The sequence below is a fragment of the Ambystoma mexicanum genome, chromosome 6p, assembly GCF_040938575.1.
Source record: "Ambystoma mexicanum isolate Mex_15411 chromosome 6p, UKY_AmexF1_1, whole genome shotgun sequence".
Classification (NCBI taxonomy): Eukaryota; Metazoa; Chordata; class Amphibia; order Caudata; family Ambystomatidae; genus Ambystoma; species Ambystoma mexicanum.
Window position 1 is genome coordinate 943,802,342 of NC_090935.1, and position 27,283 is coordinate 943,829,624.

At 45.0% G+C, this 27,283-nt stretch overlaps 1 protein-coding gene across 1 annotated transcript in view; it reads left to right on the plus strand.

Moving 5' to 3' along the window:
• The window catches only part of HSD17B4 (hydroxysteroid 17-beta dehydrogenase 4), a 1,724,715-nt gene that overhangs the window by 18,656 nt on the left and 1,678,776 nt on the right, over positions 1-27,283 (plus strand). The window contains exon 2 of the mRNA XM_069625564.1: positions 10,537-10,590. Coding sequence (XP_069481665.1) covers positions 10,537-10,590 — 54 coding nt within the window. The remainder of the gene's footprint in view (positions 1-10,536; positions 10,591-27,283) is intronic.

Consider the following 27,283-nt stretch of genomic DNA (forward strand, 5'->3'; position numbering starts at 1 on the left):
GGAGTCTGAAAATCGTGACATTGGCAAAATGGGGCAACATACCTGTTTTAAAAAACATAAATTAGTCTCACCAGCCGATCTTTATTAAAAATATTCATTTTATTTATTAGGGCGTGAAACTATTTGCTAGTGAAGATAGTGCAACGGAGTATGTTAATAATAAAATAATAATATTTTCACATTTATATAGCGCTAAGAACCGTCAGGTATCTCAGCGCTGCTTATTATTACCCACGGTGTGTGGTGCTCATTTATCGACCACGGAAGGATGAAAGGCTGAGTTTGGACGTGGCGGGATTCGAAACTGCGTTAGCAAGCTGTGCACGGATGTCAAAGCGAGTGCTCTACTCGCTGTGCCACTTGACCGGCTACAGTGAAGTGGCACAGCGAGTAGAGCGCTTGAACGGCTATAAACCGGTTAAATTATTTCTATTAACCCACCCTGTGTCGTCTGCCTTTTTCAGAGCCCTCTAAACGACAGGGGATCAATTCGGCGGTGATAGTGCGCGGTAGAAAACAATATGTCACATTGAACGAACAAGTACAACTTGACCGGACTTTAATGCCACGCTATTGTTTTTATATTCCGGTATAAAATAATCTAAAGGGTTACTTACATTATAATTGCATTTTCCATTGTCCCAGTGTAGTGCAGTCCCAAAATACGACTCCGTGTGTGCCACCGATCTTTCTCAAAGTTATATAATATACAAAAGTGGTTTTGTTTCAGAAATATCATCTTCATCTTTATCGTGTTTTACGTTTTTGCTACACTTCTTCAAAAGAAGTCTTTCAGCACAATCCCTGTCTGTCAAGGTAAAAAAAAAAATACAACCTTATACTGGGAGTTGTGGGCCTCTCCGGGCCGCGAGAAAGAAATGGAAGCAGCTGACCTTCACTGTGAACGAGCATAAATGCTTACTTTGCAACATTCTTTGTAAAGCCATCTGTGAGAACTTGCTGTTTACACTAGATCTTTGTATATTGTTTGCGTGCTAATAAAAAAAGTTTGTTTAAGGGACGTTATGGTTCCAAGTAAAGCTGAAAAACCCCTGAAATTCGCCAGTTATGGTAAGCTAAGCAACCATAACTCGCGCCACCACCGTGCACTGCTAAGACTAACACCCAGGACATCAAAGATGACATTGCAAATGTCATTGATGACATCACATGTGCATTTACTTTTCATGAAATTTGTGTACTAGGGATTTTTATTATAATGTTGCGAAAAAAGTGTCAAGGATCATTGCAATAAATATCATACCATAATTAGTGCTTTGAACAATGCATTGATATAAATAGCATTGTATTATGGGGTTCTATCTAGTATACTGAGCTACTAATGGAGAAACATAGCATTGTGTGCAGCGTACAAGATGAAAGTATAATATTTGTAATGTTAATATGTTGAATAATGAAATGATAATTGTCCTGAAATGTTCGAAAATAAACAAAATGGGGGTGTTCTGAGGACGTTCTTCGTATTGTGTGAGTGCTTAGCTGTATGCAATGAGGGAATGGCACAGAGAGTAAAGTGGAAATGGTAGAAGGGGTGTCGAAGAGTTACACGGTCCACGGACACTGCGGCTGTACGTGGACAGGGCGTGCTACATCCGGGGTTTTCCAGCAAATCCAACATGGAAAGAAGACTGTACGGATTAGCCAATCAGATGTCGAGGTTGTGGATTTGTGTTGAAAGAGACTCTGTGGTGAAGATGGCAGAAGTGGAGAAAGTCAGGGTGTTGGTGCTTGGAGATATGTTTGTGCATGGTTTACAACAGTACGCTCGATGCAGGCATGTTGAAAAGAACTTTGATGTGAAAGGAGTGGAGGTGGTGTGGAGCAGTGTGCCTGATTGCAATGTACAGGGAATTGTACAAGTTTGTGAGGATATGGCCACGATGAACAGTCCGCATGTGGTAGTTTTGCGCTATGGTGCTTTCCATTTGGGCAACGTCAGTGCCCCTACTTTGTTGGCTGATTTGGAACGCTTGGTTTAAGCCGTAATGAAGATCCTTCCAAATGCGAAAGTAATTTTTTCTGGATAACTACCTAGGGCAATATGGGACAATAGTTCCGTTTTTTGTCCTCAGCAAAACATTGCTAGGTGTGTCATCAACCGAGGCATGTGTGCCTTCATGCTTAGAGCTGGTATGTTCTTCTGTAATAATGAGAATATTGATGCCAGTAATACTGTTAATTTTAAAGAAGATGGCATATCTTTCTTTTACGGGAAATGCCTTTCTATTTTGGAATGTAAGGGTTGCTTTGGAGAAGGTTATGTGAAGATTTTAGGAGTAACGTAAGAAAAAAAAAACAAGAACAAAAATACAAAATAACAGGTGTCTGTCAAGCATCTGTTAAAAAAAAACAAAAGAAACGGCTCTTTTCAGAGCCAACTTCAAAGGGGAAATGGGACATACTATTTAAATTTACATTCACCACGCTCAGATTCTCGATATGTCCGCGGACTTGGCGGTAGTCCGCGGACATCAAAATCACTACGTGGGGGTTCAGTATGTTCTATGTTACATGTTTATGAAGTCAGGGATCTTATGATTAAGTTGCGCTACTAAAAACCTATGAAATTCAGTGAAAAAACTTTGTTAAAGGGATGTTATGGTTCAAAGTAAAACCAAAAAAACCCTGAAATTCGGCAGTTATGGTAAGATAAGCAACCATAACTCGCGCCACCGTGCACTGCTAACACTAACACCAAGGACATCAAAGATGACATCACAAATGTCCAGAACCCCCAGGCCTCCAACAATCCAGGTTCCACCTAACATTCCATGAGGTCTAGGATCCACACACACAGTTCCTCTGAATCAACCAAGTTACAACACACTAAACCAAGAAGGAAGCAAATGTGTGTCTCGGACCCACAACCAATAAGGCTATCCAAACCTCATTAGCCAGCATCATAGTCGCAGTAGCTGGTAGGCATGTGCACCAGGTGGACCGATCCTAGAAGAAAGCACGTGTGAGTCTAGGACCCACAAAGTTAGACAAACCAAACATAGAAGAGAACCCAGAGAACCCAAGGAAGTCAGGGAAGAATCATTCCTCTACTTTCCCAAGATTGTGTGTTGAGCATAAGAAGTACGAGATAAACCAGACACGGCCTGGGATCCCCAGCCAAAGTACAAAATCCAAGAGGAAGGGCGTCTTACTCTCGAGTTCTGTAAGACGTTGAAAGGAGCAAGGAAAACCTCATCACTTAAGGTTGAACTCTAAAAGGGGAAGGAAGATATTTTACCTGGTACATCTTTGCTTTCAAGAAACTATAAAAACCCTTCATTCCAGAAGAAAGGATACCATCTTCTGAAGGTGACAAGAACTTTATCCTTAGTTGTAGATTAGTGTAAGGGACGGAAATGGGTTTTGATACGACGGTGGACATTTATGAGTTAAGACATTTTGACGGTATCCTTCGCCTATTGGTTGAGGCAGAGAAACCCCTTTTAGTGTTAGGACTAGCTATTTTTCTTTGTCCTTTCCTTTTGAACAATAAAAATCTATGCCCATCAAAATGCCACCTTTGTGTCAGTCTCATACTTCTGCACCTTTACAATTCCTATAAAACTAATGAGCGCCAGCTGAAGAAGGCCAGAAAGATGAACTTCATATCTTTGCAGTGCCAAACACGATGCATATTTCAAGGTTTCTCTGCAGTGGTGGTACAAAAAAGAATATCCTTTATGAGAGTCGCGGAAAAGCTACGAACCCGCACTGTGAGATCCTGCTGGGTCTTCCTGTTGGATTTTTTTTTTTTCCATGGGAGAATAAAAACCAGTGAGTGATGTATTTGGAAGTTGTTGATTCCATGTTCCAACCGGAGCAAGATCATGAAGGACTATCAACAAACGACATATCGTACTACAGGAAAGGAGACCAATGGAAGCAGAGTGTTACTGTGATCCAGAGAGAAAAGGGAATCCTGGGATCCTGAGACCTGCAGAAGAGGAGGTCTGTTTAATATTGTCATTCGATGATCTCATTATGGAAGTTATTTTCAGAATGATTGTTGTATTTTCGGTGTCCGGACATTTCATCGAAAACAATTGGTCGACAGGACATTTGGTCGACGTAATTTCGTCGAAAACCAAATGGTCTAATGTTTTTTTTTTAATTTATATATATTCGACCAATTTTTTTTGATCAAATGTCTGGTAACCGTATTTTCTGTGCTGTTGAAGAACCTCCTAACAAAATAGCCACTGAGTTTTTTTTTTTTTTGTTTTTTTGTTTATTTGAACATTGATAAGCCGACTGGCACCTACCTTCACTACAAAAGGGAACAGCCACTTATGCAACTGCAAAGGAGGGGAAAAGCCATGATTGTGGCTATTTACCACTCAGTTGAACCCGCGGATTTGTCACCACTTAAGGATGATTTGTCGGTGGGCTCTAATAATTAGTTGCCATCTCTCGGGCCGTATAGAGCCGCTGGGCTCCCGAGGGCTGGTTCTAGGTCTCGTGTTTTGGGGATGGAGAGACATTTGGGAAATCTATACTTTATGTGAACGTTGAATTGCTTTATGTTAATGCGCTGCATTTCTGAGGAGGGGTGGAACCAGGACAGATTTGTCCTGATGGTTCTGTTTATGCTGTGAACGTGGGTGGGGGAGAGCGGTGGGGGGGAGGGGTGAACGTTGGACAGTGAGTATTATACACACCAATTTGTGCCCATTAAATATGGTGTGAGGTAGACACTTGACACACCTACATTCGCCATAAACCGAGCACCATGTTTGCAGGTAGTTTAGCTCTGGATTGTTATATCGTGTTATGGCGGGCAAAAAGTGGAAGAGAGCTTTTGATAAGCGGGAGGTTTTTTGTTTTTATTTGTTTCAGTGTGAGGGTCTATAACCAGCATTACTCTAATGGCAGACTGAGTTCTACTGAAAACCTACTGCTGTGCACATTTAAGGTAGCATCATTTAAAGTTGTGGGGCTTCAATTCACTCAGCAAAAGTATTAGGCTTCTTTATTTAATCTGAGAGGATGGAGGTTAAGTGGTAAGCATTCGAGAAACTCCTGGGGAGTATGAAATGGAGTGCTGTGTGTATACGGAGAATGGAGGGGCAAGTAACTTTTTGCACCTGGCTAGTAGCTTGAAAAGTGCATTTCTACTCGTGCCTTATACATCTGGATTCCCAACGCCTTGGGTTCAGGTATTTAAGGTATTTTTTTTCTTTACAACGAAAGCAAAATTCAGACTGTAAGGCACATATATGGCAAACAATTTTCCATTTGTGTTATCAGGACAGTTCATGGACAAAGTGGGGAGGTTTCCGATAGTGAATGGGACAGTCAAGGGGCAGGAAATCACACTTTCCTCTCTTTTTATGCTCGCAATGAAAGCCCAAACAAATACTTTAGAAATGTTCTGCCAAGCCTTAAAGCAGCTACAAAAGCCCCATCATTTTGATGGGAGATTTTAATATGGTCATGGACAAGGAGCTAGATGGAGATGGGATTTAATCCACGCTTTGACATTTGGTATTGAAGGATGTATGGCAGGAAGAAAATCGGCAGGGGGCTGGGGGTAAAATAAAGGTCACGTTTTCTCATCTACACAGGACATATTCCCCAAATTAATATATTGTGGTCGATGAGTGATTGGGCATTACCCTCTTCTGAGTTTGTCCTGGTGTATTGCAACGTAAATAAGAGCCTAAATCCTAGGCCTGGAAACTATTGTCACGGTTGTTACAGGATTAGGTTTGTTAAATTGAATTAGAATTTGAGATTACTTAATGTCTCCAGAATAACAAATCGGTGGCAGCTCTTCCCTTTGCGAAGGGGCTGCTCGTCGAAAAAGACTCCAGAAAATCATAGCCAAGCAAGAGGAAGAATTCTTTCCAACAATGAAAGAGTTGGAGCTGAGTCATATAATTGCACGGTCGCACACAGCCTTTGGGCAGCTTCAATTGGTGAGGACATAGTTGCCGTCTGTTCAGATAAGTAAAGAATAATATATTATTTGCAGAGCAAACCATACATAATATGAATTGGGGAGACAAAACAATTGGGTTTATTGAGAGCAACAGTAGCGGCTTCAAAGTGTACAAATAGAATGAGAAATTGAAAATGTTTGGGCATGTTTATAAAAATGTGTTCCTGCTATATAGGGCGAGATTGATATCTCCACCTTTTTCGAGTGGATTGATCTGCCTTCACGTCCCTCTCCAGAGAGCATCTTGACATGCTGTTTCGCCTTGCACCTGTATGAAGAGGTGGGAGGAAGGAGATTAGTTGTGGGATAGTTTGTTCTAATATCCCTCGCAATATTGAACCTTGTGATTGTAAATTGGCGGTTTGCCTTTTTAAGAGAACCTGTTTTCATCCTTGGTTGTAGTGGTGAAATGTTTAATTGAAAAACACTATACAAAAGCATGAAAAGTGCCCAGGAGCTGCAAGTGATCGTTGCTTCACTCCGCAGAACCTGCACACTATGGTTTAGGGACCTGATTCATGCTCCCAGCACCATTTGCAGAGTTGTCATGGTGGGAATAAACTTGTGTACCCCTCCTTGGGGCCACTTGGAGGTCGCTTGCTTAGGGAACCCCTTTCGACAAATCACCTCTGAGCCCCTTGCAGCCCTGTGGATTGGGATTTTGTGCCCAATAAAGTCTTTTCTTGGCACATCCTGGTGAGAGTAGCCAAATGATCCAAGAGACTATTTGTTTTTTTTTGCTTGACTCCCCGGTAGGCACCTAGTTAGTCCGGATCAGTCAAGCTCTTGATTTGCCACCCACCCTCACTGTTAATTGGGGTGCCTGAATCTTGCTAGGTATGCGTAGAGAATCATTTGTCACAGTCAAATGTAGCTCCTGGTTTAATTCCTGGTTCCTGGCTAGTGAAGGCTTCATGCTTGTCCCCTGAGGGAAAAAAATACAGATAGCCCTGGGGCAACGTGCTGGTCTTGGAAGCAAGACCACAGAGAGCAACAGAGGTTCGAATCCGGATTTTATTTATTTTGTGTGTGGGACTAAACCACAAAGATCACCATGGGGCTGGATGGAAAGTAAAGAAGGAATAGAAGACCATGACAGAATCTCGCCTGCCCCAGGAAGGGACAGGACATGGGAGAGAATGTTAAGGGAAAAGAACCAGTGAGAACAACGGTCAGGAGGAGCCAGGAGAAGGAGCAGGAAGCTGCAGCTAACGGTTCCTTGGGGTGGGTTTGCCTCGAATGGCCCCCAGGCCTAAGTGAACTGCATTATTTAGGCTGTGTGTGTCTGGTGCAGCCCAGCATCAACCGTGGGCCGGGCTGCATGCCCAGTGTAGCCCGGGCATTCACGGGGCCTGCAGACCCAAAGGTCAGGCCGGGTGAACCCAGGACAAAACGCTCTGGTCTGTGTGTGCCGGGCGGCCTGGGACCAGGCGGCGCAACCAAGCCCCTGCCCAGCCTTCCCCAAGGCCAGACGGGGAGGGCCCAAAAAACCAGCTCTCCTGAGCCGAATATGCCAGGAACGACCTGTGAGAATGAATGAGTGAGTGTGGTAAAGTCTGCCCTGCTCCGTGCCAGGCGGTGGTGTAGTAAACGTCCCGAAGTCCTGGGCTGCTGCTTAGTTGTGGCCCGGGTGAAGAGCTCCAGTGACTGCGTCGATGTACAAGGAAGGATAGGCAGGCCTGCCGCTTGCACCTCACAGGCGCAGAAGATGGAGGAGGTTGGCCACACCCTCTGAACTCCACAAAGGGTGTTCCAACAATGTGCCAAGGGTGTGGCAGTGAAGGCAGCATCAACAAGATAACGGGGCACCAGGCGCCATGGGGCTGCTGCAGCTAGCAAACCACACTTTACCTGGCAGGCTGCACCGTTTTGAATGCGGTGCCTCACATGGTAAATTTGGGTCCTGCATGGGAAGGAACAGTGCCTGGGGCGGGCCAACGCCAGGGAACTAGCAAATGGGGGCAGGCTCCACCCCCATTACATTGATCAACAAACTAGGGAAAGGTACTGTGAAGGGCCCTCGGTGTGGCAGCAACACCCCTGTAATGAGAGAGAGCGAGATCGAGAGAGAGAGATCGATCTATATCTGTCATAGTTGTTCTTTATCCATTTAGGCATGTATATAGTGTAAGGTACTTAAATCGTTGATAAGGAGGACTACCGTGGTGTGAGACAGGAAGGGGAAGTAGCATTCTGCCAGAGGCCGACTAGGGGAAGGGCCACCCTCTGGCCCCTATTCCTGGAAAGGCAGGAGGGGCCAATTCCGTTAGCCCACCCATAGGATCTCCCCCAGGGGAAGGAGACTGGCAGAGAGCGGATTCCTAGGGTCAAAATCACGCCAGGATATGCAAAGTAAGTGAATAGCAATGTTATGTGGTTTACAGTTGAAAATCGGTTACCAATCTCGGATGTTTTTAATAATAAGGGGTTCCAGTTGGGGTCCCTTTAAAAATCCATCGTATTGTCCGTTGTAAGAGTGTTTTCGGTAAAGTAAGAACTCCAGTGTTAGCCCATCTCCTGTTTCAGGGAGGCATTAGCATCATTTTTTCTAATGCGCAGGTTGCTAGCACGCCTCTACTTGCAGCTGGTCTGTAGGGAGGTAGGTGGTGATTGGTCATTCCCTGACCAAGTGGCAAATCGTCACCGGCAGTGGGCCAGGGCAAGAAACTGCAGGCTACACCAACTTATTCCAGTATTTTTCATGGGGCTGGAAGTCCCTCCCAGATTCGAGCGCAGAATCAATTGTGATTTAAATAAGATGTGAGGTTTTTCAGTAAAGTTCTGCACCCCTTTGTAATCTACCTTTTTGGCGTTATTAGAAATTCCCTTTGTCTTAAAATCTTTTTATTGATATTTTCCTTAGGATCAGCAGTTATTGGAAAAGCAAGCAATTGCAGCAATTCACCCGAAGCAACCTATAGGAATTCCTAGGGTAGAGTTCATCCGTCTGCTGTGCAGTAGTATTGAGAAGCAACGCAGTATCTAATGGCAATAGATTTGGCCATCGGGGAAATAATCTGATTATACAGTGTTGAATGCTGCCTTGTGCAGTTTGCAGTGTTAAATCTAAGATTTTACTATCCTCCGGGATGGTTGGGGAGTTCAGGAATAAAAGATAAAAAGACAATCTATGGCCTATAATGACAGAATCCTAATGCTGGATGTGGCGATTTCGTGAGGGAAGACTGGGGACAGAATATGGCGTTGACTATTAGTTTGGGCTATTTTGTGGGGCTTACGCCAACTATAAGCCTAAACCTTTGCATTAGAGTACAGATGGATAGGAATGGTATATGAGGAGGTTCACAAAGCTTGTAGGTGTTCAGTTATTAGCCCACCCTTTGACTGCCCATAGACACGCTAATCCTTATGGACATTTCCACCCGCTTCATGCCCCTCCCCACCCAAAACATCTCCTCATGGGTACTCTTTGAGCTCCATTTGATCAGATTTTACCATCAAACTTTGCACTCGAAGTGCCTGCCACTGTTTTCTGAAAGCAGTCTTATGCGAGTTAATGACTTAATTGGAGCTGAAAACCAGCTACTGGTGTAACAAAAATGTCTTAACCAGGTCTGCCTTCAGCACTTGATTTTTAAGCACATGTCCTTCACTGAAGTTCAGTTAAAAACAAGAATTGGCAAAGCCAACAGTTTTGGCTTGCATGCAAAGTATTCAGCATTTGCCAGGCACTGCTATTCGATGCCCAGGTGCTTGCAACTGCTACCATCAATGCACAGTTAATGCCACTACGGCAGGGCCTGGCAAGTGCCTTGCCCATACCTACACAAAAAACAAACTGTTGGCATTGCCAATGCTTGTTTTTCAAAGTGACTTATCTGGCGATCAGGAACTCTAAAGAAGGTGTGTGAATAGGATTTTTCGCACTCGTGCAGTTGACACCAACCAATTCAAAGTTGAAATTACTGCATGGTGGGTGGGGCTTGCTCTTTCATTTTTTAAAATTTTTTTCAGTTGGATCTTGTTAAGTTTTTTAATGACTGATCTTCCTCGCACTGTTTAACCAAAAGAGCCTGCAGGGATTCTTCCTCCTCTAAACGGCAACAGTTTACGCTCCGCCAGTTCAGACATTGGGCTGTTGTCCCATGACAGGACAATGTCAGGTGGCAAAAAGCAGACTGGTCATCTTAGATTTTGCTAGTTGCTCCTTGTTTGTAGGGGGAACACATTGAGCTGTGCATCTAGGAGGGAAAATGTTGAAGAAAATCCAGTTTCTAGGTAACCACGTTTTCTTATCTGGGATCCTAATCACCAAATCCCTCCTAGTGTATCCTGTGCTGACCTTCTTGACCCTGCAAATCACTACTGGGTATGAATTCTGATCAACCCGTTTTGGGAGGTGCTTACGCTCTGGTTTGCAGGCCGTTTATTTGTTTTGTTGGGCTGATGTTAAGTGTCCCGAGGCAGATGAAACACCCCAAGGCTTTTTCATAACGCATGCGCTGCTAGTTCAGCGATATATTATGCATAATGGCATGTCAAATTGATTTTAAAGTATGCATGCTTGTGTAAGTTGTTTTCAAAACTAAATTCACCTTTTTGCTTCCACCTAGGACTGGGGCGAGCGTACGCTTTGGCCTTTGCAGAGAAGGGAGCCTCTGTGGTGGGTAAGTTCTGAAGCTGGATTTTTCATTTTTCGTTTGGTTTGCTGCCAACGACCTTTACCTTTTGGAGACAAACAGCCAGCCGGATTCAAAGTTCAACGCTAATCTCTACTTCTAATCTTCGGTTACAGGGCTCGCTCAAAGGAAAGTACAAACTCTAGAGTTCAGGGCTACGCGTTTGCTTTATAGTCTTGAACACTCATGCCCTCTAGTTGAATAGCCCCTCACCCACGTCTCTTGTTTGTTGCATGCAATATGTCTTGCTTTGCTGGGAGATCTGTTTTCGCACTAATATGATATAATGCAATAGTCTTTCGTACACTTTGTATTTAACTGCAAGTCCACCAGCCTCTGTCAAGAGTTCATGATTCTCTTGCGTGGCCATTGGCTAGAGTTCACATTGTGAGCTTGGATCTCTTGCATGGTGACGATGGGGGGAATATGTAGCACCAGACGCAGAGGCTGCAGTCCCACCTTGCTTCCTGCATGAGGGTGTCGCAGGAGAGACCTAAAGCAGAGACTTAAACCCCATGACTGAGCTCTTTCAGTAGGGGACGCCCGAACAAAGGGAGGAATGGAGTGGACACAGCCATAGCTGCTTCGCCCACCAGTAGGCCCCGGGGCACGAGTACCCCACCCCCATGGAATGCCAAGAGAATGCCAGGGCAAGGGTCGCCCCTCACCAGACTAGCAGACGCCAGCCTCAGGGAGGGGGATGAGGAGATGGGACGAGCAGGTACGGAAGGGGGCGTACAGGAGGGGTATAGAGGCTGCCCATCCCCTATTGTGAGCTTATAAGCAGGGTAAGGTGGGTGGTGCAGCCCCATTCCTCAGATATTGAGAAGGAAGTTGGGAAGGCAAGAGAAGAAGGGGCAAAACGGCTGTTATGGCCGGGGGGCGCTCACTGACCAATGTCTAGCGGGAGCACCGGGGGCAGAAAGATACGGGCACCGATACAGGCGAAGAGGCCTAGAGAAGAAGCATGTGGGGGAACTCTTGGGCGCTGTGCGCTGCCAAAGAGTCATGGCGGGGGTAGCAGCAATTGGCAGTAGGGGCGGGCAAGCACGAGAGAACAGGCCGCAGGGGAACACAGTTAGTCGGAAACAGGGGGAGGGACCAAAGTTGTGGAAAGGGGCCCAGCAACTTGGGGAGTGGGCAAAGGGCTAGGGGTCGGGTACCAAGGGGGAGCAAAAGGGGGAGGAGTGTGGGGGGGAGTAACACCCAGGGGGGCAAGTAGTAGTCAATGGGGGTAAGGGAAGGGGTCAAGTGCAACGGGGAGGAAGGAAAACGGAAACTGAATTGGGTAAAGTGCCAAAGGGGAAGTCACACAAGCAACCGGGAGCGAGTGCTAGGGATGGAAGACTGGGGGGGAGGGTAGAGACTGAGATTAGGTAGCAAGGGAGGGGTGAGGAGGCGAGAGATGTACAGGACCTCGGGGCGCAGAGATTAAGATAGGGGTTTGGGGTTGTGGGGAAGGGAAGGTGTATAGCATGTACACCTAGCCAACAGGGAGCAAAGGGGGGGCAGACGACAAGGGAAAGAATAGGTAACGATCCTGCACCTGAAAATTTAATAAAGTGGAATCGGCTGATTATAAAGCCATGGATGAAATGATAGGTAATGGTCCTGCACCTCTGAAAGGTAGCAAAGTGGAAACGGCTGAAATAAAGCCATGGAAAATTAAAGGTTACGACCCTGCACCTGGGAAATGGAACAAAGTGGCATCGGCTGAAATAAAGCGATGGGGGAAATTAAGTGATCAAAGGGAAAGTCAATGGTAGGGGCTACGTGCAAACGGAGGCTGTCCACGGCCAAGTTGGAGTGGAGAAAGGGAAATAAAGTGGAAAAAGTCAACAGCGGTGGCCCCCCACAAAGGATGCTGTTCACCGTCAAGGGGAAGTAATGAAGTCGAAGGTTAACGGCGTCGGCTCCGCTTATCGGCTGCTGCTTGCCTTGGGGAAGTGTGATGGTCTGCAGCTCAGAGCAGAATAACCTGCAGTTGTGGTACCATGTAACAAGTAACGGGGCACCTGTAAGCTACCTCCTGCTTAATAAAGCAACTGCGGCCTGTATATCCAGAACCCGAGTCGGTGCGTTATTTCCGGGGAGGTGGTGGGGGGAGGGTAACGGCAAGAAGGGAATGGGTGAAGGGCCGAGATGGAGACAAGGCATGGGAAAACCTGATGAAATAAATGAAGAGCCCCGGGCAAGCCAATGTGGGGTGTTGCAGCTAAGGGTATATTCAGTTTATTAGACCAGGTCACTGGAGTGCATAGCTCTGACTTGAGCCTCCTTTACTCTGTTACATTACAATGTCCACCTCTGATCCACCACGACATAATGAAGTACAGTGCTGCAGTCCACCACTGGTAGACGGCCTTACAGTTTACTAGCTGGACACACACACACACACACACTGCCCCCCCCCCTTCAAAGACTAGAGTTTGTCAAAAGTCCAGCAGTGCTGCTTTTTTGTGGTTTCTTTTTACAGCAGCGTCTTAGTTTTAGTGGCCGCAACAGCGAGAGGAATGGTGGAACCTGGCAAGGAATCCTCAGGAAACTCCTAAAACGCACACAATCTATGGTTGCACACAATATTTAACCTGTTCTGCACCTACTGGGAAAACTTAGTCTTTTCGTTTTTTTGAGTCACTCCACTAACCAACATCATTGACACAGCCCCTCACATCAGCAGCCCAAGGTTCACTGATGGCCACATTGATCACATCCGTGAAGGATTTGCTCTCAAGTACTCCATGCATACGTCGAGTAATTATAATTGTTTATTTTGACAGCGCTTATACACAAGTGAAGTGCTTCAAGGTGGGAAGGGAGCAAGTGAATACAGTAATCATTCTTAGGCCTTGAAGTTTCCGAATGATCTAACAAAAAAGTAACTAGCGTACTAGGCCTGACAGCATTTCTCCTAGTGCAAGTGCATGAAGTGTTACAGGCGCAACCAAACTAGGGAGGGGAGACAAAGGGGGGGACAAGACAGCACTTACTAGTCCTAGTGAATTCAGGTCCTGCAAGTGTACAGACGGACGAACGAGTGGGGGGGGGCACAGGGAGCAGTAAGCGTGCCCAGTCAGCAGAGCCTTTGGTACCAGCATGTAAATCCAAAGCCACAGGAATTTGTTCCACTGGCTGCAAATCGACCCTCCTTCCTCCTGTAGGCCTGGATATCAAACATTTCTGGAAACCTTCCACCGATCAGACCATCCACTTCAACCACAAAGCCTGCAGTGAATTACTGCTGTCAAATTCCCACTCTTGTACTCTTTTGTATCCCCTGGCCCAAAAAAGTTGCCAACCTTGGTTATTGGTGATTCTTGTCTTGCTCATCTCTTTCATGCTGCCACTCCGTATATGGCATGCCGTGCTATTTTAACACAATTCTGTGGTACCCCCTCAGCTGTTCCTAAGCATCAGTATCTTATAGCTACTCGTAGCATTCTTAGATTGTCTCAGCCACATCTGATACCACTCAACAATGCAGCTGTTTATTAAGCCTCATTTCAAACAGCCCTCCTCAGAGATCCACACTGAGCTTGCACTGACTGATCACATGTTCCTTAGTTTTTTTTTACTGCACAGGCCTCCCCTTTAGCAGTTACAACCGATCCAGGACATTCTCATGCACCTCTTTGCTTTGCAACTTCCTAGACTGATTTCTAACACCTCAACAAGAAAGGTGACCCAGTGGGTGAGACCCAGTTCTTTGGAATAGTGGTCATTGGAAGAAGCTCTACTGTTCACGGCTGCTGAAGTCTTAAACTCTATACTAGAATTCCAGGCAAATCTGTGTTTTATTAGAATAAATGCAGTGATGTTAGACTTTGGTCCCATAGGCCTGCATCCACTAATCTCTGTTCCTTCAAACATTTTCTAGTGATGGAGGCAGTAACTAACAGAGCTGCTACTTGAGCTCAACCTAGGTCCCAGACCTGTGTTGACACTCGCCTTTGAGGAAGAGGCATCTCAGTTTACTGCTGTGATGATTCACAGTATCTTGTCACTTCTCTCCAGTGGCAAGCCCTTCCCAGTGAGGCTATGGAGGTGAGCCCACTACGCAATATTCCCCCTGGGGGTGACAGAAAGCGGGACCTCACAGGACGAGACTCCCCTCCTGTGGACAAGGACTCCATTTCCTTTAGAGATCGCTCTAGCACCCTCTCAGGGGGAAGTCGAACATAACAGCAATCCCAGAAGCCTCTGCTTATTACGGTAATGTTGTACCATATAGACCTACTGGGACTAAGCGGGGGGAGGGAAAGGGAAAAGGAAAGGAAGGGAGAGAGAGAGAGAGAGACTCACTGTACCCTGGGGATCCTAAAAACAGAAGGACCAACGTATGTTGTTGGTGGAGCCCGGGAGGTTCAAGGTTGGCGAGAGGCCACAGGAGATTCTCCGCCGAGAGGGCGCTGTCAACCACGAAGCGGAAGAAGCATGGAGAGGTCAGAGAGCCAAACCGTGTATTCACAAGAACGAACATTGAGGCCGTGGCGTGATCCTGAAGAGGTTACCTGCTGGTCCTTAAACAACGCAAAGACCACAACTGGAAAGGCTCTGTGGAGCTGCACACTGGTGCCAGGAGAGAGCAGGCCCACTAGACGCGCAGTAGGGACAAGTGGCAGCCCGACTGTACCGGAAGAACCAGTGACGCCAATCCATCAGAATCGAGGTAACTGGAGAGGCGGGAGTCCTGGGAGGGGAATACGGCAGGAAGAGCCTCCAGGGCCTAATCATACTTGTCCCAGTAGCTGTGAATACCTTAAAGAAAGTGAAGAATATAAGGGGACTCATACTCGTCCCAGGGGTTGTGAATACTTTAAAGAGGGTGAAGGACAGTTCATTAAGTCCACAGAGTGGTTGAAGTATAATCCAAAGATAGAAATCCATCTAGAGACACTTCAAGAAGCGGAGAGTCGAAACCCTATTGTGTGAGACCAAGGAACTATGTTGAAAGCATTAAGGAGAAAGCACAAAAAAATCCTCTAGAAGAATTAAATGATTTGATTCACATGGTTACCAAGATCTATTAGAAAATAGACTATTATTAAGGCTGGAAGAAGCCTGCCCAGGCGAAGGGAGTCATTCTCCTGAACCCTTTTCCTTTCCTTTTGCTATTTAATTAGTGGTAGAGTGTGTTAACGACAAATGGGATCTCTATGTCATCCACTTTAAAAGTGTTTTCAATAGAGGTCACGATTGTCATGATTCCTTGTCTCAGACTGACACGGAACATTGGAATGTTTGTGAATCCTACGAAAACATTGTAAAAATGATTCAACAACTGAAAAATTCCTGTGCTGCAGGACCTGATAGATTGACCAATCTGATGCTAAAAGAAAAAAAAGAAGCATGGGCAGAATTCATTGTGGAGTTATTTTCCCCTCATAGCTAAATCTAAGGAAATTCCAGTTTCCTGGAAGACCGCAGTCATTATTCCAATATTTAAAAAAGGCAACAGGGAAGATCCAGCGAATTATCGGCCTATTGCTTTAATGGACATAATAGGTAAGATCTTCGCCATATGCCTTCAACTAAAGATCACTGCTTGGGCCACTAACATCGGCCTGTTTGACAGCCGGCACCAAAGAAGTTGGCACAGAAATAAATCTATTAATTGTCAATCTTCTGAAACCTGAAGCATTGAAGTCCCGAAAAAAACTGTTCATGGCTTTCATTGATATGAAACAAGCCTTTGATACTATTAATCGCTCTAAACTCTGGAACAAATTATCAACATGGGCTTGCCCGTCATCCCTACTCCACCCGCTAATCGCTTTACACAAGGAAACTTCTATTAGAGTTCGAATCGATAAGAGTGGACATCTAACTAACAAAGTGCGAACAACAAGTGGTGTAAAACAAGGCTGCCCTTTGGCAGCGCTTCTGTTCAAATTATACATTTCTGATATCTCCGAAAACTTGAACAATGTGCGTTGTTTTCCACCCGAAGTGAATGGCCAACAAATTAGTTGGGCTCTCTATGCTGACGACATTGTGCTGTTTGACCAAACTGAAATAGGTCTACAAAGGCTCCTGACGAAACTAGTATTCTATCTAACTGCCAATGATCTTGCCATCAATGCCAGCAAATCAAAAATTATAGCTTTCGGATCACAACACTGCACTAGTAATTCTTTCAAATGGACCGTTGCTGGTGAACCAATAGAATCAGTCTCAGTTGTTCGATATTTGGGAGTTCTGATCAACAAATCAATCGGAATGGGATTGGACATTAGACCTAAAACATTGCATGGCAATGTTTACCATGCAAGGTCAAAGGCTGCACGCTGAATATGGCAAATTTACACTCTCCCCAATAAGATCATTTTAAATGCAGAGTTATCCCAGCGCTAACCCATGGAGTGGAGGCTGGTCTGAATATAGACCAAAAAAGCTGGTCATCACTTGAGGGCCTTTTTCTGGAGAAAGGTCCTGAACTTACCTCCAGGCACTGCTATCGTGGCAACTGGACATGAATTAGGCCTAGAGCCTCTGTAGGGAATCATACAATGGAAATCAATTGCTATGCTAAGAAAAATGTGCCTACAAAAGGTTGCACCTCCTTACGAAATATTTAAATCAACAGATGAACATCCGCATTCTGGGATTCTGCTGACGTGGGTCAATAAAATCATGAAGATCATTGAAGTGGCCGATATACCATGGATTTGGTAATGGATATACCGCAAGTAGCCCAAAAGAAGCTCAGAAAGTGGAACTGGATAAAGAATAACGAGATCCGTGACTCTCTACCAACCTCTCTTTTCACAGGTGTAACTTGCAACGCTTTGGACAAACTACCAAAATATCTGGAAAGATTCCCCTCCAGGTACCATCGAAACAAGTTTTTAAGAATCCGTCTTTATGCTTACAACACAAAAGAAATGATGTGGATGAAACATCACAAAGATTCAATGGATAATCTTTAGATTCTGTGTGAAATCAACAGAATCGTTAAAACACCTAATAACAGAACTTGCATCTGACCCTTTCTTGGTAGATTTTTTTTCTCCCGGGATAAACATTGAGGACTGGTGGTTCAATTTACTTTCTGGAAACAGGCCTCCACTAATTTGTGCAGTTATTGATTATATGGAAAAGATCCTAAATCATGATCAATCTCTAACTATTTTCCTTCATTTAATTCATTTTAAGTGTTGACAGAATCTTCTATGTAATTAAAGTTTTGTAATAAAACTAATTGTTACAAATAAAAAAAATAAAAAGTGTGTGTTAGTGTCTGGTGTCAGGTGACTGGAGCTCGGAGCAGCAGAGGATTTCCATATTCAACGAGGAGGCCTACAGCGAGAGTCGTTTGTACTGCAGACAAGCCGAAGTCATGGAGGAGGGGCAGACTCTTAGAAGCTCGAAGGTATGAAAAGACGGCAACACTTCAATTCACCAACCAAAAGCAAGGAGTATGATTTCACCGAGCTGCTCACTGCAAAAGCTTCCAACTCTGATATCGGCACGATCGGGTAAGAAACTTAACAAAACTGCTATTTTAAACGTTTTGTTGCTTCCCTCCCTCAAGCCACCGTCATTACCCCTGTCTACCTTGCAACATAAACTCCTTCCAGCTGCCTTGAGATTGACACAACCTTCTAGTGACATCTTTTGCTACCGAGGCAGGTCTAACTGTGTCGGAATGGGGAAGGGAGTCTGAGCTGGAGGCTTTTAGTCGATACCTGTTGCATCTCAGATCACATGACCACCAATTTCCCTGTTTGTCTTCGGAACTAATGCCATCAATAAAGACAAAGTATGGCTACTGTTGGGTGGGCAGAAGTGGGAAACAACACACTTTCCACCCCGAAGCCCAGGAAAGGACATCATAACAGGCCCCCAATTAGAGATACACAAAGCCCACTCATCTTGGGGAGCTTAGGTTATGGGGTAGGGTAAACATCTGCGGTCAATGTGAGGCTGCCAGAAACACAGGACCTAGACTTATCTCTTGGCCAGGAGGCCCTTGAGGGTGTGATGGAATGTTCGTCAATGCAGCAAACACCTTTAACTTTGGTATAGATAAGGGCACAGATGCTTGAGGTGCATAGGGAAGCTTCTGCACCCAGCGCCGTCTTATCCCCCTCCAATGTCCAGGTGGTTACTGCGGCCTTGACTGAGAGTACAAGAACAGGACACAGAAAGTCTGAGTCAGGCCTTCCTTCCACCAAAGGAGAGTGAGTTGGTGGAAGTGTCCTTGCCTTCAGGCCCCCGCAGGACATCATCAGAGCTAAGAAGGCAAATATTGTCTAATCGACTTCACGGGGACAAAATGGCACACCTGAGCAAGAGTACAGTGCCTGTAGGCAGTAGTCTTGAGCAAAGGCAACCTACCCTGAAGCTTGTTAAACAAACCCCTGCTTACTCCCTTCCCAAACACGCTAACTCTGTCTCCGGCGAAGTGACTGAAGTGGCTAATTTACCCCCCAAGGGTTTATCACAAAACTACTTTGAAGGGTACAAACTACTGTGTTGTCCTTTTTTCGGCCAAAAACGCAATCCACAACGAACGATTTGGTCACAAGATGATGAAATGCTAGAGTTTATCGACAACCCCAGCCAAACAGTCACTGAGGATGCCCAGATTCATAGATCAAAGGAATCGGGGCAAGGAATTGTGAGACTTGCCTCTCGTAAGATTTGGAATCATGACAAGCTGTGACATTCTAGAGCAACTTTAAGACAACTGGATGGATCTGCGGATAAACGAATACCCACCACCTCATTCCATCAAGAAGTAGTTAGAGGGAAATGACAAACCCAAGAGTGCAACAAAAGACCCAGATTGATCCCGGACCCTTGTACAATCAGTGAGAACCCATACCGCTGATTCCTTACAAGATCAACTAGTCACTGAGCAAGTCCAGGACCGCGAAAGCCAAAGTCAAAATAGGGGTGGGAACCACATGTTTTTTTTTCTGAGAGAATGACAAATACGCTAGGGACTCGGGAGGATATAGTTCCAACTTTGTATAGACTTCAAGCTGCTGGGAACACCTGTGATAGTCCGGACCAGGACCAAATCGGGCTTGTGAAAACCGGTCCACTCTGTTAACCTCGAGTATGGACTTTTCAAATGTAAGCCATTCAGAGCAAATATATTTTTCAACAGGAAAAACAAACCTGATTTACTGTCAATTATGACAAGACTAAACATAGCTTTGGCACCCTTTTATAAAGCTTTACGAATCCGTAAACGAAACGTTAAAGGATCACACCACATTAATGGCAATGATGCATACGAAATGAATCTTTAAGGAAGGATACATTACGGCAAACGACTTGAGAACAGCAACATAACGACGATCCTTATCCTGAAAGTAGTAGCATCAGACATCTTAAAAATGTAAAGCAGCTATTAATGCGCGTACAAGAAATGCAGACAGAAAACAGTTCACAACAAACGAAACTCACCGGTGAAGGGGATTCTTTCCGATTCACTTAAAACGAAGCAAAGCTTCTGTGTAGTATTGGAACACGACATGGCTAGGCTGGTGGACACGGGGTGTCGGCACCCAGATTTTATTAGACCTGTCAACGGTCTTAGACACTATGGACCATCCTACCCTGCTCACCCGCCTGGCCCAGATTGGCATATCGGGTCAAGCATTGGCCTGGTTTTCTTCTTTCCCGGCCGATGGATGTGAAAGGAGGGAGAGAAAGCGATTGGGATCTAATTCTTGTCACCTCAGTTGCAGTGTTCCATAGGGGTCCGCCTTGTCCCTCATTCTCTTCAACATTTACATCTTTGTTATTACGTCTCATCCGCTCCTTCGGCGTCAGGTGCTTTTCCTATGCCGACGACACCCAGATCCTGATCCGTTTAGATATCTACCGGGCTGAGATGTTGTCGTGCCTTCATAAGTGCCCGACGGCCTTGGGGGAGCGGATGGGCCATAACTGGTTGAAATTGAATGGGGACAAGACAGAGGTGTTGGTGGTGGGTCTCCCTCCCCGCCCCCCCACCCTCCTTCCCGATCCTTCACTTTTGATTGCTTCGTTTTGGCCTTCTTCTTTGGGTTCTCGCCCGGTGCCCTCGGCTAAGGTTAAGAACTTGGGGGGATATCATGTCAGCCTCTCTGTCCATGGATGTCCAAGTATCGTCGGTTTGCCAGACTGGGCATTTCCATTTGAAAATTCTGAAAAAGGTGCTTCGCTTGATACCAGTAGCATTATGTCCGCCGGTGGTGGCTGCTATGGTATTGTGTCGGCTGGATTACTGCATCTCTCTTTATCTGGCTCAGCCCAAGGGTTTGTTTTACCGACTTCAATATCTTCAAAATCTGGCGGCACAGGTGGCTATTGGGACACAGTAAGGGGCCCATATTTCCCCCAGTCCCGCACTCCCTTCATTGGCTCCCAGTGATTCAGCATATACGTTTCAAGGCGTTGTGTATTCTCCATCGGGCTCTGCACGACCAGGGAGCTAAGTATCTCCGTACTAAGTTGGTGCGCTACCTTCCTAAGCGCTCTCTGCGCTCAGAATCAGCCAGCTTGCTATGTGTGTCTTCCTTCCGTCGCTCCCGTGTTGGGGGATGAGCGTTCTCCATTGATGAGGACCAGTTGTGGAAGGATCTCCCGCTAGTAATGAAAAAAAATACCAAATCATTGGGTCTTTATGAAAGCTCTAAAAACACATATATTCTGATCTTTCTGGTTGATTGGCCTTTGCCTTTGTGGCTGGCTACTTAGTTACTTGCCTCTCCAGCGCCATGATGCCCTTGGGCGTCCGTGTACTTTACAAGTGATTATAACCTAACACGAAGCTGGCGAAATACAGAATGTGGTCTCAGACCCGGAGGAAGCAGCACAGCCTGCATTTGCTATCTTCTCTCATAGGAAACACAACAGTACTGTGGGGAGAAACCAGATGGTGAACCAGCAAAAAACCTCTATAGACGTCATAAGGCCCAAGACGAACAACGCCCAATTACAACACAGCTGCAATGGCCCCCCGAAGCCAGCACCTAGGAAGCAAGTACCAGGAGCTTCTCAACCTCTCTGCCCTGCATCCATTGCTGGCTGTTACAGAAGATGTGGAGCTAGATGACTCTTCGCTCAAAAACAAGGACATCAGTATGACACTCCAAGTCCTGATGGACCTATCGACATATTCAATGGATGAACAAGATATTGAGCCGAAGACCAGAGAATGGGGCCCACTGCTTTAAAAGAACTGGCAGATTTCTCTACACAATTGCCCCCAAGTGACAGCCAGTCCTCACATTTTTACACTCTTTCAGAGAAAAAGAAAGTATTAAAAAACACAAATCCAGGATTTTCAAGGTGTTCTTCGATGTCAACAATGTGCGAAACCTACAGGCTTACTCTGTTTTGCGGAAAACACTGAAGATCATCAGCGTAAGACAGTTTACACATCTTTTTCAAAAAATGTTTAAGGCAGGCGAAGCTCCTGAGGAAATCCGATTGGTGTCCATTGGAAAGCAGCCCTTGACACGAATTAAAGACAGTTCGATCAAGAGTTGACAGGATCAAAGTTTGGCAAAGTGCAATTTCACCTCACAACACAGTTCCAGGATATCCGTTAAGAGAACACAAAACCCGAGTGATCGCTCCCTGAAGTTGGAGAGTATACTCGATAAGGATGACCATCTGATCCTTAATAGAAGAACAGTGATGGAATTGTTGTACTGTATTCCAAACCTAAGGCAACTGTCATCAAATGACTTGAAGATTATTGAATTTGGTGACGAAAACCGAACAGACTCGATCTCGCGCAAGTCAAGCATCTAGAGACAGCTTCTTCATCACCATGAAAGCATCTCTGTTAAGACAGTACAAGGACAAACTGTAGGGGAAGTCAGTAAATCCACCCAAGGAAAACGGAACCGTAGACCTGGATTAAAGTTCTTGGACCCGCTACAGACGGGGCGTGTCCCAGATGTCCCAGAAACAAAGTTGAGTATCACCTTCAAAACGGACCATTGCCTGCGCCAAGTCCAAAAGGTCTCGACCACGAAAGGGAACATTTCGGATTGGTCTTGGTTTCCTAGAGCGCTTTCATCACATGAACATCAGTACCCATCCAAGACGCTCCAGTATCCCTTCTAAAAGGACCCCCAGAATTCTAGGGAAAAGTCAAAGACGACACGACTAAAACTGGTATCGTGGAACACTAGAGGATTTTCTCATCTTATGAAAACCAGCGACATAAATCTGGGTAACTACGATCTGGTGTGCCTACAAGAAATGTGGTTCTGTGAAAAACCTATCCTTGACTGATAGGAGATATCCTTGAGCCTGGCAAAAAAGGATGCCCAACCCCAGGCTTACTGTTTGCAGCCAAATCAGGAAGCGCACTGAACTTCTTCTAAACCATTTCATTAAATGCGTTCTCCCAGGATCTTCTCATAGGGTGGCGGGTCCCGGACAAGCCATACGATGCAAAAAAGCTATCTAAATGGATAATAATCAAAATATATTGGAATCCAAGAGTAGTCGCAGATGAGACATTTACCGACATGGTATCAGACTTGATCATCGACGATGCATATATTAATCAGTAGACCCCGTATGTGATTGTATGTGGTGACTTAAATACAACCTGCATAAGAGCCGATCATCAGTCGAGGGGCCGAACACAACACGGTCATCAAGAGGCACCACGTGGGTTTCATTGGGCCTCTTGGCCCGGCGCACTCTACAAATAAAGAAATACAAATGGCATCTAAGGATTTGCACATGTACATGCCACCTAAGGCAACATGGGAGAGCGACGATAATAGATTATATCTTTGTCTCGAGAAGTTTCCTTCCTTTTGTTACAACGTTAAAAATAGTAAAGACGTTAAACAACGACCATCATCTCCTATACATGGAATGGGCGGCCACAACATCAGGTGAGAGAATGATTATGCCAGTGGCTGTTTCTGTATGTAGTGGAGGAAACAGATTAAAACTGGAAAAGCATAACATCAGAAAACTCACAAAGGACTTTGTACAGGAGGGGTCAGAAGTGGAGTACATACCCCTTCTAGAGCAACATCGTGCAAAACCTCGAAAGAGCTTCCCACAGCCTCAGAACAATCTACATGTATTTAACGCAGAACTTTTGGAAAGAAGGAAACTCTTGAGGAAGGTCACACGAGCGGTAAAAAATCCAAACATCTGAATGATGAGGCTATCGCACTAACAGAGAAAAGGAATTACAAGCAATGGCTGCGCTTGCATAGACTAACCATGTATCAGATGGATTCCGTTGCAATGCTCAGAGCGATATGTGGTCTGAAAACCAGCGACTTCTGGGCACTGATAAAACCGACCGATGTAATTCTAGTATGGCCCTGGTGAACCCTATAAACGAACAGCATTGGATCCACCACTTTGAGAAACTATATGCTGCAAAAGAGCGCCCTGAATTAATCCAGGATTACACCAGAGTGACGGGACCCTGGGCCTTTCCATACAAAATTCAAGACATTGAAGAGCGTATTCAAAAACTAAACCGCTCATGAGCCCTTGGGCCGGACAGATTATCAAATGCCATGTTAAAAGAACACCCAAAGGAATGGGCCAAATGTACACATTAACTATTCGTCCAGATTGTAAAAACGAAACAAATACCAAGCTCTTGGAGAAAGGCGATGGTGGTCCCTATTTTTAAAAAGAGGACTGTGACAGTTCTATTCTGAAAGCGGACTCTAACAATACCAGGCTGTACAGCAGTGGGAAAGGTTGAGACTGTTAAGGCAGTAATTGGAGGATTGATTGACAGCATATTCTCCCAATAAGACACAGGTCTAGAGATGTAGGGACCTTTTTTCTAATCTGATCTGTGTTTCTGTTCTGTTGCTAGGAGACAGAGGGAGACGAGAGTGAAAACGTCCGTTACGAGTGGGCGTATTAAAGATATACGAGAAAGAAGATAAATATATATTGTGTTGCAGAAAAAGTTACACCATTGCGCTTAAGGAGCTGTTAAAGCATAGAGAGGAACTGTTTGTTTATTGGTGTCTGATGTTCAAAGAGGAGTCTAAAACGTCCGTAGCAAGAGCGGCCGATTGCGCGACGGCTCTGAGGGTGTGTGTCCGACTTCCGGCATTGGAGAAGACAGAGTCCGTCAGCTGGGAACCGGCTGTGCCCCCACGAACCAATCAGGGCGTAGACAACTACCAGAAGGGGAAGTAGAAGCCCTGTCAATGAGGGAAAGGTGTATTCCGAGGAAACCAATCACACGAGGCCGACGCCCACAAGGGGAGGAATCGCTAATGAAGATACGGCCCAACAAAAGTATAACGCGGGTCACAAGTGCTACCTTGAATAAGACTTCTAAGGGTGAATTTGCTCTTATAAAGGTATGTGAATGGCGTCCTTTACCCACCATATACTGTCAACCTAAATGGAAGTATTGGATAATTATAAAGAGAGACTGAGTTAGAAAGAACGAGTGTAAAAGAGACTTTCACCCCAGAGCTAATATGAAGCTGCGAACCAAGTAACATTCATGTGGACTAAATACACAGTAATTTCTTGTGAAGGCTGCACAAATAACTTGTCAATCCAGGGAGAAATGAGGAAAAGAGTTACAGGAAAGAGTGCAGAAAGGATGTGCATCGTATAATAGAATACTCCAATAAAGGAGGAAGACTTTAACGGGAAATAGACTGTGAATTAAAGAAAGAGAAAGAAGGAAAACAGAAGATATAAACTTACTGTAATACATACCAAGTTAGAGAAGATTCTTTCGTAGGTTCCTGCGGAAACTCCAGCAACACGTATCCTTTAACCTAAAAGAAAAGAAGGCAAAAACTAAAGTTGATCAAATTATTTGTTGAAAACGTACCTCTGTTTTAGCGTCTTACTCTTATCCTCACCATTGAAACAGTGACAGGGACAGAGAAAATCCTAAGAACTATCAACCTATCACACTCCTGGACGTTATAGGGAAAACTTTTGGCTCCTTAATCCTGGACAGTTCCACAAATGGTGTACGTCCACAGGCTGTAACAATCCTTTCCCAACCAGATTTGTCAAGGCTAATGGCACCACAGTAAACATCCTACTACTCAACATTTTGAAGGTTTGTGTGCGGGAAGGCAAAGCAAATATCTTTATGGCCTTCGTGGACCTGGTCCAGGCATTCCCTCAAGTAAACCGGCACACACTTTGGGAAGAATTAGATGCTGAGAACTGCCCGGAAACCACTGATGGCTCCACTAGTAGCCCCTGCATTCTGCTACATCAATGAGTTTGTTTAGATCAGTCTGGTTTCCTTTTGAACGAAATCCCTATGAAAAAAGGAGTTAAACAGGGCTGTCTCATGGCTCCGCCCTTGTTTAACTTCTTTCTGGCGGACATGAAGAAACCAGAGCCCTTGGTTAGATCATTCCCACCAACAATGGGGGTTGGGCGGGCAAGCTATCTCGCCTGCTTTACGCAAACGACTTGGTCTTGAACGATGAAACCCCAGTCGGCCTCCAACGCCAGTTTGACTCGCTTCACTCTTATATTAAGCATATGGATTGTAGATAATTAAAGACAAGACCAAGATCGTAAGTTTTGGGAACTCGAACAGAGGGAAAAATCGATTTACATGGCATTTGGACGGGGCGCAAATCGAAAACGTTCGATCATTCAAATATCTAGGAGTGTGGCTTAGTGACATCCAATCTGAAATTCCAATGGTGAATCACTTAAGAGAGAAAAGCAAAAATACTGAATTACTACAAATCGAAAGTGATTCCGTTCTCTGACCTATGAAGCTGAGGCAATGTTTAACATCCTGAGTATGGTATGGCCTCGGCTAGAGGGCCGGTTTTAGAAAAAAGTACTTGGTCTTCCACTATCGACCCCAAAGCAGGTAATACGTCAGGAGTTGGGCCTTCCCTCTCCAAAAGCCACAGTGGACTGGAATAGCCTAGCCCTCTACAGGAAATGTCTAGGCTCTCCCTAACTTCTGATCCTGGATCTAATTCACAAGGCACTAACATCTGGGAACAGTTCGATGTTGAATAACTGGGCACAGAAAAACACTGACAAACTGAATGAAATCGGGAGTTCCCTCAACGTTGCTTTCTGGATCCAGACCCTGGAATCTGAGGCTAGTTATCAGTCCGTAGCACATCTGGCAATGGAGCCGCAGAAACTAAATTAACCACCAAAATACTTAGTGCAGTTTCTGAATCTAATGTTTCTGGACCAATTTCCAAGCACAAGACTGAATCTCTTACCAGCAAATGAGATTTTGGCAATACTTAATGTCTGAATATGTGGTATAGGATCCAGAAGATTGGTGGACTCTCTTGATGAAAGGTGGAAAGACCTCGTATGTGATCGCAGTTGTCAAATTTATGACTAAATTGTTTAAGGACACTTCGAGATTTTGAGATTTTAATCATAAAAATAAGATGGATGGGATGGAATATCCCGTTTCTTTTCTACTATGTAAAAAAAAATGTAAATCAATTAAATGCAACAACAAAATTAATGGTAGGGTTAGAATCGGATAGATTTTGATGGAGGACAGATCATTACTTTGGACTGCCATACGGATGACAAGGCCCATAGTTCGTTTTATGTTTGTGATAGGGACAGACAGGCATTTTTCTTAATATTTGAATACAAAGAATTGAAAGAATGCCACCGTTTGGTCCGCCTCCTTCTGACCTCCGACATTGCTTATCCCTTTGTTGCATCCTATGTACTGCTCAGAGTG